The following is a 13,181-nucleotide window of genomic DNA, read 5'->3' as shown; positions in this document are numbered from 1 at the left end:
TCGTTCTACTACTTTTGTGTGTGTGATATCCATGCACCACACGCGTATTATCCAAGTAGAAGTGACGATGGGTCAGGTAGTTCGCCGAGCCCGGGTCCGCCTATGCAAAAGGTCGACCCGAAGGGCGAAATGAGTTAGTTTGGACAAGTAATTCATTTCCGAGACTCGGCTCACCTACCTAGATTCGTTCGAGCCTATCCAAATCCGGTGTAATTATATTTTCCATTATTGACGGCCTTGAGCAAGAAATGCTTAATGGTGCGTTTGGTCCGCCCATTGATCAGGTCTAGTTCGAAAGTTCGTAGAGAGGGAGAAAGAGTAAGAAGGGGATCTGGATCCATTCAAAGCTCACGTACGTTGTCGAAACCGGAGCAAACATCGGAAGAAATTTCGTGGCGCAAACAGAAAAACTACAACGACTGAAAGTGCAAATGTCGTCGTCATCATCATCTTCTTCTTCTTCTTCTTAAACTTTCCGAGCTGTTTTCCTTCCTCATTAGCCTCGCCGTCGTGACATCGAGCCAAACAACGTCGTACTTTGTAGCCTTTTCGAAAGCAGAAATTAGACGGAGAAAGAAACGTAGGAGAAGCGAAAATGAACGACGGAGATGTGTCGAAGCAGATTCAGCAGATGATCAGATTCATCCGCCAGGAAGCAGAGGAGAAGGCCAATGAGATCTCTGTCTCCGCCGAGGAGGTTTCTTGATCACTCTCATGTCACCTGAACTATACTATGAAAATGCCTGTCTTTTTCGTTAATTATGTGCAACCGAGGCTATCGAAACGTGCCCTTTCTCCATTTGAAGCTGCATTCAATTTGCAAAGAATTCATGTCACGTCGTGGTCGATCTACACTACGGGGCGATGCGAGAGTTTTATTCAATTTTGAAGTGGATCCAAGAGGAGGAAACTGATAACCAGATGCATGATCATCCTATGAATATTTGCTCTTGCTTTTGTTCTTTGTTTTGTTCGATCAAAGAGTTTCATTGGAGTGTTTTGATCCAGGAATTCAATATAGAGAAACTGCAGCTGGTTGAAGCCGAGAAGAAGAAGTTACGCCAAGAGTACGAACGGAAGGCGAAGCAAGTCGAAGCGAGAAAGAAAATGTAAGCTTTCAATAGTACCAGTTATTCAAGTGTTGCTGTTAAATTCTACAATTTTGAGTCACCCTACTAAAGTAGTGATGTGCAGAGAGTACTCGATGCAACTGAACGCGTCTCGCATAAGGTTCCTTCAAGCGCAGGATGACGTTGTGAACTCGATGAAAGAATCCGCCAGCAAAGACCTCCTGCGCGCGTCGAGCAATAACAAGGCCTACAAGAAGCTTCTCAAAGCCTTAATTATCCAGGTAGTCATTGTGCTCCTACTTTCTTAAGCTTTTCAAGATGCAACTTTCTTTACCAGTTAAAGACTGTCGAGGAGAACAACATTTGCGGTGTTGCCTCTGTTTGACAGAGAAAACAATGTCCTATGATACTGTCATTTGCTGCGACAGTGCCTACTGCGTCTTCAAGAGCCGGCCGTGTTGCTCAGGTGCAGAGAGGTCGACCTGAAGCTGGTTCAATCTGTCTTGGACGAAGCTAAAAGAGCGTATGCCGAGAAAGCTGGAGTTGCACCTCCTGCCATCACACTCGACAACCGTGTGTATCTCCCGCCGCCTCCCAAAGGCGTGGATTCTCACGAGCCTTCTTGGTAAAACAGGCCTACCTTTGCTTGCAAATTTTCTTTCTTCTTCTAAATGTGGCAAGCGTTAAATGAATAGCTTAATCTGTTGGTTTAGAAATGGGAAAATCTGATCTGATGTAATTTAGCTCACATTTGCTCATAATTCCACTAGCTTGAAGAAAACTTTTTGGAATTCTTTGATGAGTAATCTTCTTCTCATCCAGGCGTTAGCATTGCTCTGATTCAAAAGAAATGCAACAAGAATTTTGATACTTTTTACAACTAATACACAAGGTGTTTTGAGAAAAATGTCTGACAAATCTTTTTGGCCACTGTTCAAAAGCTCGGGCGGAGTGGTGGCAGCTTCCCAGGATGGCAAGATAGTCTGCGAGAACACTCTCGATGCCCGTCTGGATGTGGTTTTCAGGCAGAAACTGCCTGAGGTATGTTTCGGCATATTGATTTGTCTTATTCTCTAGCTGCCCATGACAATATTAAAGCATTGAGAGATCAGTGGCGATACGCCTTCTGAATTCGTGTTTCCTTTTTCCCTGAATGCAGATCCGAAAACGACTTCTCGGGAATATGCAGACATGATTGAGCAAATACCAGTGAAGTTTACTCAAGGCCTTCATTCGGCATTTTGGATCCCTTATGTGAATCTTTAAATCATCTTTGAAATGGTTTTTTCTGCTCTTTTCACCTCCAAAACATGATTGCACTGTTCTTTTTGTTTCCATGTATGAGCGAATAACATACGTGTTTCCATTTTGCTATAGTTTATTTGCAAAGTTATGCCAGAAAATTTGGGTAGTTGTAAGACAAAAAGCAAGAGATGAACCCTTGAATTGACCCTATCATGTTGTCCGGAAAGATTGCTAGTTTATGCATATCTTTATCAGCTAGAAGCAGAATATCTCCTACTTCTACCAGTTTTCCCTTCCGACCCTCTGGATTTTCTACCCGGTTTCTGTTTCTTTCCTCCGGCCTCACCGTTGGAAATACCAATCCTCCCGAAGCCTCTCGAGATCGACGTGAACAACGTCCTTGTGATTCCAGATTTGTGCATCATCCCCTGCTTCATAAACATCTGCTCCTTCTCCAGCTCGCTGAGCCGCACCCTCATTCTCGAGATTTCAGACTTAAGCTCTCGATTCTCCCTCCTTAAAGAAGCGTAATTATCTCGCGGGGACATCGGTGCGCTCGGGATGCCGCTGCTTATCTTCTGTGAGAAAAACGCATCTCCTGAACTCCCGGACACTGCATTCTTGAGGCGGAGCTGCTCGAAGTAGAGGACACGGACCATCATCTGCAGAGGAAGCCGGTCATTCTGCGCAGCATGATTGCAGGCTCCTGGCGAGAGTTTCTGGCAGTCTATGAACTTGCAAAGCTTCTTACTTTCATGTTCAGTTAGCATTGGGTGTGCCTGGCAAAATAGAAAGGAATTAAGATCAAGAGGACAGATCAGTTTTGATTGATAGAAACTGGGAATATATAGGAATAGCAAGTATAAATGTGTTACCTTCAGATATATGTCGATCGCCCTATATAGTCCGTCATCAATAACGCGAGAATAATCAGGCAGTATCTCGATCATAGCACTGAATTTCTGCAGACTTAAATATGGGTCGGGGGCGATTTCAGCGATATATGACTCGATCAGTCGTCCCACTTTCAGTAATGAGCTGTGGCACGGGGAACCGAGGACGTCGGACTCATACCCACATGCATCATTTTCTTCTTCCTCTATCCGCTGAAGAAAATTCACGAGTATCCGATGAACCGTATCGATGTCGAACAAAGAATCACCTACCTGGACAGACGGTATCAACAGGTCATCAAGGGATACCATTTCAAGCCGTAAAGAAATCCGCCGCTCTAGTTCAAACCTACAAGCGATTGCAGCATCTACCATTGTCGCTATCCTCAGCATCCCAAACAAGAAACTAAGCGGGATTGAAGAGCTTTTCTCTGCCGGGAAAAGGCCTACAAGAGTTTCCACAACCAATCTCTGATCGTTTTCTCGAGTCCCAGGACTCGGTTTTGTTTTCGCCGAACTCCAAAGCTGAGATTTCTCAATGCCCTTCAGCGATGATTGAGCATAATGCATTAGAGACATGATGATACTATGGGGCCGAACGCCCGCCCTTCCCATCGCACGGATCACTCTGTCATAAAAGTCGGTCCGTAGTACCGATAAATCATCGATCCACCAGTCGAGGCAACCGCTTTTAAGTTCGGTTGAGCGGTCGTCACACTCTAACCTTGACAAGCCAGAAACCAACTGTTCCTTAGAAGCATTCATCGCTATAGCCTCCACACATCTATCAACAAGGCCCACATCCTCGGCCATAGGAATTAAGGACTCACAAGCAGATAGTACCTCCACTGAATGTTCGAGACTTTGAAGAACCACATCGTCCAAGTACAACTCCGTCCGCCCAATCAGGTTCTCTTCTCTGTAGTCCTCGGTCATTTCGAGGAACTCTGCCACGCAGCGAAGTTGAGCGACGTTGGCCGTCGTGATCTGGAAGTTCATTCCGTAGCAGAATTTCATTGCGAGCTCAAAGGTTTGGGGTCCGGATGGAATGTTGAGGAGCTCCAACTTGGATAAATCCGAATCTTTCGCCTCCGCGACCAGTTTTCGGATCTTCCCGCTGCGTTGAACCAGGGGAAACTAGACAGAGGAACCAAGTGTTAGAAACAAAATATGTCTGAATTGAGTACAAAGATGAGGCTCAAGCTCTCATGTGGTGTTGCTGAGCTGCAACAAGAAATTACAGACAGATTTATAATGAAAATGCAGATGCAAGACATTTACATCAACTTTCGACTACAAAAGTTTTTCTTCCTTTTTTTGCTTATTAAGGTGTTGCTCCCAACATTGTAGTGCTTACGAGAATTGCACATAATCATCATGAAGAATGTACAATCACATACTAATTTGACAACCTTAGGCAATGGTAATTTACCTTGTGAAGCAGAAAAGGCTCTCCATCAACGACGATTGTGATATCCCCAGCGACATCAGAGAAGATACTGTATTCAAATAAAACTTTCGGTGATGGACATCTCTTGTGTGAGAAAATCCAACATGCTATCAATAGAAAAGCCTGAACGCCTTAACTGGATACATTTAAAAGTGGCTAGATACACGAGGCAAACTGGAAAAAACTTCACTACAAGCAGGACGCCTGAATAGAAATTTTTCATGGAGCATGCGAGGCATGATAACAAGTACTTGCAATATAAGTTCTCGAATGTGATACCGATATCCAAGCAAAGTTATGGATGAGTTTCTGAATGGGCTTTTGGAAGCACAGAATGAAAGTTCTGTCAAGAAACATTACTTGCAAACGGCTGAACAGAAAACAAATAATTCACACCTAAGACATGTGGTCTTCTAGTGAACTCAAGTCCTAGAAGTCATCCGAACAAACAAGCAAAACGAATCAAATCATTTTAAAGAGCTTTTCAAGACATCTAATTAGCAATTGCAATACGCAATTTTGCTGCAAGCGCGCTTGCTCGTCATACTCATACCCACATTAGCGGTTATTTAAAGTATGAAACATCATTAGCGGGTGGACGTGTTTGTTACTAATTTAGGTGGCAGGCCGGTTACTTAGGTTGCCGGGAGTTTAACAGTACCCATCTCATTAACCCAATCGTTCGGGCCGGATTGTTTTTCTTTCAACCGCGTAAATCACAACATGATGGTTGTGTTTCACAATTCAAAAAACTAACAGAAAACAACAGAGGAAACCAGACCAAAAGGCCAATCTTGTTGATGATGGTATTGAAGAACAGCCAATTCCAGTCGGGGACTAGCACACGACAAAGTACAAACACTACTTCCATATGGGCCATGGATTAAAATCAAACCCAAAATATAAAACAGAACATTATAACTAAGGAACTTGGTCGTACATTAGACCCATTAGTTTCACTCTCACATTTCTACACAAACTCTGTTTCTTGAAAAGAACTTTAGAAGCTGAATCAACACCAGAACTCGAAGATAACACTCCAACACCCACAAAGACGCACTCTGAGAGAGAGAGAGAGAGAGAGAGAGAGAGAGAGAGAGAGAGAGAAAGTACCGAGTGGCGAAGGAGTGGTGGCCGGAGGAGACCATGTTCATCGCCGCCGTGAATCAAAGGAGGAAGCAAAACAAGAGCAGAGCAAGAAAATACAAACAAAAAGAGCGTATTCATGCAGAGTCTAATCTTGTTCTTCGTGGTCCCAAAGAAAGAGGCGCTTCTCCACGTTCTCATTCCCTCTCTGACTCCCCTTTCTCTGTTTTCCATAAAACGACACGACAGGTTTCCCACAGTTGGTGAGCCACCTTTCGCTTTTTCCCCTGAATTAGATAAGTCTGTCTTTGTCTCCTAGTGCTTTCACTCCCAACATTTCACATTCCACCCCTTTTTTCTTTATTGTTAACAAAGAATACGAACTGAATGTGTGTCTTCATATGTAGTATTTGAGTATGTCCGCCTGATTTGTTGTGCTATCTTCTAAATCGATTTTCCATACTTCGTTTTTCGAACCTCGCCCTTCGAGGAATTCTCCGCTTCGGCTCCATCTGGCGTGACCACCCGTCGCGAGAATATATTTCGTAGCATACTTACTATTTGCAAGAATATTATGATTAGAGCTATCAAACGGGTGGGTCGGTCGGATCAGGATTGGGTCGAGTCAAAAATGATCTGACCCAAATTGATCAATTTCCACGCAATACAAAACTAGTGACCTATATCCGATTCGACCCGCCTCATACCCAACTCGACCCATATTACTAAAATACTTATATATTTAACCACATCTAAGAAAACTCATATTCAAACCAAGGTGAGAGCATGAAGTGAGCGAGTGCAAGATCGAGTGAGGGTGAAAAAGAGTGAAAAAAAAGTTATAGAGGTAGATTTGGTCTACTAAGTCATGAACCCATTTAACACCCACTTTATTTTGGGCATTACCATTATAAACTAATTTATCGAATATAACTAACCCAGCCCATCAATAATGAGTTAAAAAATGGATTTATGACTCATCTTGACAAGTATAATTTTGATCAGCACGACTCGAAATGAAAGATGGACAAGGCGTACCAAAATAAGGTGCTCGAAATGATTTTCGTGAGTTTCTAAAAACATGAAATACAATTGTCTAATGCAAAAATACAATAGACAATGGTTGTATTTTAAGAATTGTCTCGTAAAATGATTTTTTTCACGAAATACAGTAGTTGTATTTCAAGAATTGTCTCGTAAAATACAACTGCAAATAATTTTTTTGACGAGATTTCGAAATCATACATGTCTTTTTCGTTTTCCATTTTCTTTTTGACAAAGAAAAAGAAAAGGAGGCAAGATTGAACTTCCCGTCGTCAATACCGGAGCGTGGCGATGGCTCGGAACTCAATAAAGACGCCATTATTGGAGAGATGTTGAACTCCTTCTCTTTTGCAGGTCACAGGGGAACGTGTCCTTTTCCTCTTTTCTTGTGTGGTGGCAACGTAGCGGGGAAAATAAGATGAAATTTTAAAAATGTATTGGTAATTATTTTGTTCTCAAAAGTAATTTTTATTTAAAAATAATTTTTTATTCTGTTTTGAAAAATAATTTTTAGGCATTTGAAGGCATTTGGTAACAGTCCAAAATTTCTATTCCTATAATAAAAAAGAACAAAAATACGTTTGTAACTGCATAAAATTTCTTTTTATTAATTTTAAATATTTAAATTTTTCTTTTTATCTTTTTTTCTTCTTCTCTTTCTTGGCCATGGCCGACGAGGGTGTCGTGACCCTCGCCTAGGCCGCGAGCGGTGAGGACCGCCCTCGCCGGCCATTTCCAACCTTCGCCCGAGTCGACGAGGGCCGCCCGAGTCGACGAGGGCCGCCCTCGAGGCTCACGGCTTGGGTGAGGGTGTTGTGGCCCTCGCCCTCGCCGGCCCTGGCCCGTGGCTAGTTGCCGGCGACCCGGCCATGGCCAAGAAGAAGAACAGGAAAGAAGAATAGGAAAGAAGAAAAATAAAATCTTTTATATTTCTCATTCTTGTTCTCAGAATCAAGAAACAACTTTTTTTTACTTCTTGATTCGGTTTTAAAACTGATTCTGGGAACAAATTTATGCAAATTTGTGTCCGGGAACAAAAAATTTATCAAACGGATTTTTGTTTCAAAACTGATTCTGGGAACAAAAAAAATAGAATCAGTTACTATTTGGCCAATTACCAAACGCACTCTAATTGTATTGGTATTGTGTTAAATTTATATTTTTTAAGGTTAGTACGGTGAAAAATCTCAAATTGGTATACCTGTGATAAATTTATCCCAAAATAATGTTTTGACTGCTAAAAACCTCACACCGATATACCTATGTTAAATTTATTATCTTTTCTGATTTTTTTTCTTCCTTTTCTTTTTTCCTTTCTTTTTCCTTTTGCCGGTGAGGAGCTGGCTTGGCCTTGCCTGGGCGAGGGTCGCCATCGCCCGCCAAAGGCAAGCCCCAGCGAGGGCTCCCCTTGCTATACCGGGCAAGGCCGAGCCTCCCCAAATCTGGCCTGGGCAAGGCCAACCCTCGCCCATCGCCATCCTTGCTCGGGCGAGGCTAGTCCGCCCACCTGTCGTCTTTGGCCGGTCACCGGCGGTGCCATATAGATCGACCGACATACACGTTAGTAATGTCCGATGAAAATTAGTCGAAAAGATTAAATTGACGCTAAGTTAAAGATGTTCACTCTCGGATGTGTGTGACAACGTTCCTTAAAAATTTCGAATCTTGAAATATTTTGCTCTATCCACGTATATCACGCTTTCTTTGTACTTTGCATTTCTATTAATACTTTCTTCTCATTATTAAATGATTCAAGGGTTTCATATTTCAATTACTTGCGCACATTTTGTTAGTATTGTGAACGAACGAACAAGCTCTGTTGGGCCATGGAGGCATGTAAGTTCGGTTTCTGTTACGAATGGTTCTTTTCACTATCCTCATGGTGGGGGAATGCGCCACTTTCTTTTCTATCTATCTGACCACATACATTCTCGCTGGGTTTTTTTTATCGTGGAGGTATTTTTTTTTTATCTATTCTATCTCTAATTCTTCTCACTTTTTGACTTTTGCTTTGCCGCTTACAAAGCGCGGGAATCGAACCCCGTACTTGTAATACTAACGTCCCCCCAACCCCTTTATTAGCAGGGCCACATGCCTATTGGCAGGGTGTGTTCATGTTTTGTAACTATGTTATAATTTTGGATGTTGCAAATTCTTTATCATTTGCTTTTGGAATGTGCTCTCAGCTTTGCTCTTTAAATTAGTGGTCTCTTCCTATTGAAGAAGCCGACTAGGGTTGTGTTACGTTTTGACCGTCTAGAGTGTCCATAGCAGTAGACCGATGAACATGAGATGAATTCATCCGTAGCTTTAACTCTTCACGTTGGGGCGTGTTTTATGTAAACTGCATGTAGAAGTAGGACGGTGCTCTTTTCTTTGGTCGTCGAAGGCTGTCAACCTCAACCTGCCTCCTAACGGTGAAGCTGACTTCCCTTCTGACTTATTGTCCCGAAAGAAAGGAAGTAATTAGCGTTAATACTACTAAAAATCTCAAATTAATACATTCGTGATAAATTTATCGCGAACTAATTTACCCTAAACTGATATACATGTGATAAATTTACCCTCCGTTAGTTTTCATTAAATTTTACCGTTAAATTGCTGACTTGGATAATACGTGGCAGTTGACGGGGTATATTAGTTTAGGATTTTGTCACATGTTTATCAGTTTGTAATTTTTTATGGTATTAATCCAATTAATGGAGGGTAAATTTATCACAAGTGTACAAATTTGAGGTTTTTTGTGATCAAAAAATTAGTTTGGGGTAAATTTATCTCGGATATATCAGTTTGAGGTTTTTGGTGATCAAAAAATTAGTTTGGGGCAAATTTATCACAAGTATACTAATTTGGGTTTTTCGTGATATTAACCCAAGTAATTATGCCTGATCATGAGATAGGCTTGAATAGAACGTGCTTTACATTGTCTTTCTTGAAAAAGATTAGAGGATTATGATGACTATCTTTTGCATGTGTCCATAGCACGGAAAAATGCTACTTGAATATGTAGAAAAGATGCCATGAATTGCTAAGGGAAAAAGGGAAAGCATGAATTGATTCAGAGGTTTGAAATGTTGCAATATTTCATGTATTAAAAATATTTTAAGGATTGTTAAGTGAGTGCAGGATATTCTATAGTGGTTTATGCTAGCTCGGGCTCTCCCAAGCTCATATTGATTCGCAATTTAGGTTCAAGTTCTTAATATACATGATCAATTTGTTTTTGGAGTCGCCACCAACCAGTTTTTGGTGACTCGATTAAAACTCAAGTAAAGTATGAAAGAGTACTTTACTCTTTTGAACCAGACTCTAAATAGATTCAGGAACTTGGTTACGCTATATTACTTTAATGCCTTTTCAATACTTTTTCTATTTTTTTTCAAAAAAATATTTGTCAGGAAACTAGGATTGATTTTAACCTTAGCCCACTAAAATGATAGAGATGATCATGCGAGTATGAAATCAATAAAAAATTACACTCAATACTCGAAGCAAATAAATAAATAAATTACTTGGGAATGTAAACCAAACACACCAAAATAATTAATTATTTGGAAAAATACCACAAAAAACTCCAAACTATGCCACTTGTGACATATTTACCCTGAACTTTTTTTTATGACACGAAAAATCCCAAACTATGCCACTTGTGACAAATTTTTCTTGAACTTTTTTTGTGACATGAAAAACCCCAAACTATGCCATTCGTGACCTTGCCGGAGAAGAAAGAAAAAAAAAGAAAAAAAGGAGAAAAAGGACAAAGACAAAAATGCTCATGGGTCAAAGTATTGTGGGGTAAATGTGTCACATATGGTATAGTTTGGGGTTTTTCGTGTCACAAAAAAAAGTTCAGGGTAAATTTATCACAAGTGGCATAGTTTGGAGTTTTTCGTATTACAAAAAAAAGTTCAAGGTAAATGTGTCACAAGTGATATAGTTTGGAGTTTTTTGTGGTATTTTCCCTAATTATTTTTTGGGTTTTCTTTTATCTTAAAATAGAAATTAACTATATGCTTTGCATGTCATGCGAATTGGAGTCTAAATTATGTATATATTACTTATTCTGACATGGCATGCAATTCTAATTAAGGGACCTAAACATGCAATCACTAAATGACACGGTATAGATGGCATGGAGTGTATGATGTGGCATAGGTGGTGACATGGCAGTGGCATGGCATGATGATGTGGCATAGATGATGTGACATGATCACATGGCATAAATGACGCGGCATGATCACGCGGCACGGTGACATAGCATAGATAATAGCGTGATAGGATGACATGACATGACGTTGATGATATGTCACGTATGAATGACGTGGCATATGATGTGGAATTTACGACATATAAACCTATTTGACATTATTTTTTTGATTTTCTATTTAAATTCGTAATTAAAAATTAATGAAAATAAAATATCTAGGACAAGATATTATCCAATTTAATCTAGGAAATAATTTAAATTAAATCCTATTCTAACTTGGAATTTTATTCTAATCTTCTAGAAGTTATCTAACATGCAATCCTATCTAAAATTCTATCCTAGTTTACCAAGAAATCCTATCCTAATCTCCCATGCAATTCTTTTGGTATTTCTCAAATAAGGAAAGTAATAAAAAAATAAGCATCAAGATCATCAAAGATAAGCTAAAAAATAGCAACAATATTCACTTGATTCAAATTTGGATGCAAATAAAATCGATAACTTCGTCTTAAGCCTTAAGGATCAAGTAATTTGATTTTCTGAGCAATCCATAATCCCATCTCAACCTTAGATATTGAATTACCGATTATGTGCAAATAATCTTAATTGAATATGCCTACCACTCAAAGATATTCAAATTAGATAATTATATCAAATATTCAAATTCGGATAAGATTTTAACCTAACTTGAAGATTGTGTTTCCAAATTTGAACTGGTGGATGGTGGACTCGAACAACGGATGGGTGCGGTAGTTCACAACAAAGACTAGCCGTGTTGATGTTGACCAAGGGCTGGTCGCGGTGGTATTCAACTCGGTGAAGCTCACGAGCGAGGAACTGACGTTGTGGACCTCTCGGGCGAGGATTTACTGGCCACGTGGATCAATGTGACTTTGTGGTGGTGTTGTTTTAGGATTAAATTGACATAATTAAAAAGTTCGGTTAATACCACAAAAAAACCCCAAACTAGTACATCTGTGACAAATTTACCCTCAGTTTGTTTCCGTCAATTTTACTATCAAATTTTTTTGTTAAATGACTCACGGTAGTACTCTAATGTGCCAGTTTTATGTTTTACTATCCGTTTGTCAAATGTGTACTAGTTTGTGATTTTTTGTGGTATTAATTCAATTTAACCGGATGTAACGAATGGTAAATTTGTCACGAATATACCAGTTTGGGGTTTTTTGTGGTCAAAATATTAGTTTGGGGTAAATTTGTCACAGGTATAGCAGTTTGGAGGTTTTTGTGGTAAAAAAATTAGTTTATGGTAAAATTGTCATAAGTGTACAAATTTAGGATTTTTTGTGGTATTAACCCTAAAAAGTTTTATAGACTAGAGGGAAAATTCCAAATAAGGGCCTCAAATGCCCTAATTTTCTCAAATAAGGACATGAAGTGGACTTTGTGTCAAATAAGGATATGAAGTGGCTATATCTGTTTCAAAGAAGGGCCTGACTTTTCTTGTGGTGAGGGCATTTTCGTCTTTTAACTTTTGAATTTTTTTTCCTTTTTTCTTTCTTTTTCATTTTTTCCTTTTTTCCGGTTTTCCGTTCTTCCCTAAGGTGGCCTGGCCGACCATCTAGCAGCCTACTGGGCCGGGCGAGGGTTGCCCTTGCTCGATCTGGCGAGGGCCAACCTTGCCAGCAACAGGCGAGGAGCCTCGCCCTAGGCGGGGTCGGGCCTCGCCGGCCGTGGGATCTAGGTGAGGGTCGGCCTCGCCAGCTGCCGGCGAGGCCCCCTCACCCACATCTGGCGGGCCTGCCCCTCACCGGCCGTGGGTGAGGTCGCCTCTTCGGCAGCTGGCAAGGGCGGCCCCGCCCAGGGCGAGGGTCGGCTCGCCTAGGCGAGGTCGTCCCTCGCCTGTTGCTAGCAAGGGCGACCTTCGCCTCGCCTTGCCGGGCTTCACCGGTGGCCGGTCGACCGGGGAAGAAGGGAAAACCAGAGAAAAGGAAAAAAAGAAAGAAAAAATGAAAAAAACTCAAACTAATTTACCCTCAGTTTGTTTCCGTCAAATTTTAATATCAAATTATTTTGTTCAATGACACACGATAGTTAATTGATGTGCCAGTTTTATGTTTTACTATCCGTTTGTCACATGTGTACCAGTTTATGATTTTTGTGGTATTAATTCAAGTTAACGAAAACTAACGAATGATAAATTTATCACGAATGTACAAGTTTAC

At 40.7% G+C, this 13,181-nt stretch overlaps 2 protein-coding genes across 2 annotated transcripts; one reads left to right on the top strand and one right to left on the bottom strand.

Moving 5' to 3' along the window:
* Positions 1–373: 373 nt before the first annotated feature.
* LOC115677224 (V-type proton ATPase subunit E2-like) lies at positions 374–2,446 on the top strand. The gene is made up of 6 exons (XM_030600352.2): positions 374–697; positions 1,009–1,109; positions 1,195–1,351; positions 1,499–1,695; positions 2,012–2,111; positions 2,230–2,446. Exons 1-6 carry the CDS (start codon positions 596–598, stop codon positions 2,263–2,265), a joined length of 693 nt encoding a protein of 230 aa, XP_030456212.1. The 5' UTR covers positions 374–595; the 3' UTR covers positions 2,266–2,446.
* LOC115677223 (BTB/POZ domain-containing protein At3g08570) lies at positions 2,425–5,959 on the bottom strand. Its single transcript, XM_030600349.2, has 4 exons — positions 5,772–5,959; positions 4,641–4,707; positions 3,191–4,345; positions 2,425–3,094 (listed from the first exon to the last, which is right to left on the bottom strand). Exons 1-4 carry the CDS (start codon positions 5,810–5,812, stop codon positions 2,567–2,569), a joined length of 1,791 nt encoding a protein of 596 aa, XP_030456209.1. The 5' UTR covers positions 5,813–5,959; the 3' UTR covers positions 2,425–2,566.
* Between the last annotated feature and the right edge of the window lie 7,222 nt (positions 5,960–13,181).

This window comes from Syzygium oleosum, unplaced genomic scaffold, assembly GCF_021117445.2.
Source record: "Syzygium oleosum isolate NSW1041296 unplaced genomic scaffold, Sole_v2.1 Sole_v2.12, whole genome shotgun sequence".
Classification (NCBI taxonomy): Eukaryota; Viridiplantae; Streptophyta; class Magnoliopsida; order Myrtales; family Myrtaceae; genus Syzygium; species Syzygium oleosum.
The sequence above is the reverse complement of the archived record's forward strand: the minus strand, read 5'-3'. Positions and strand labels throughout refer to the sequence as shown.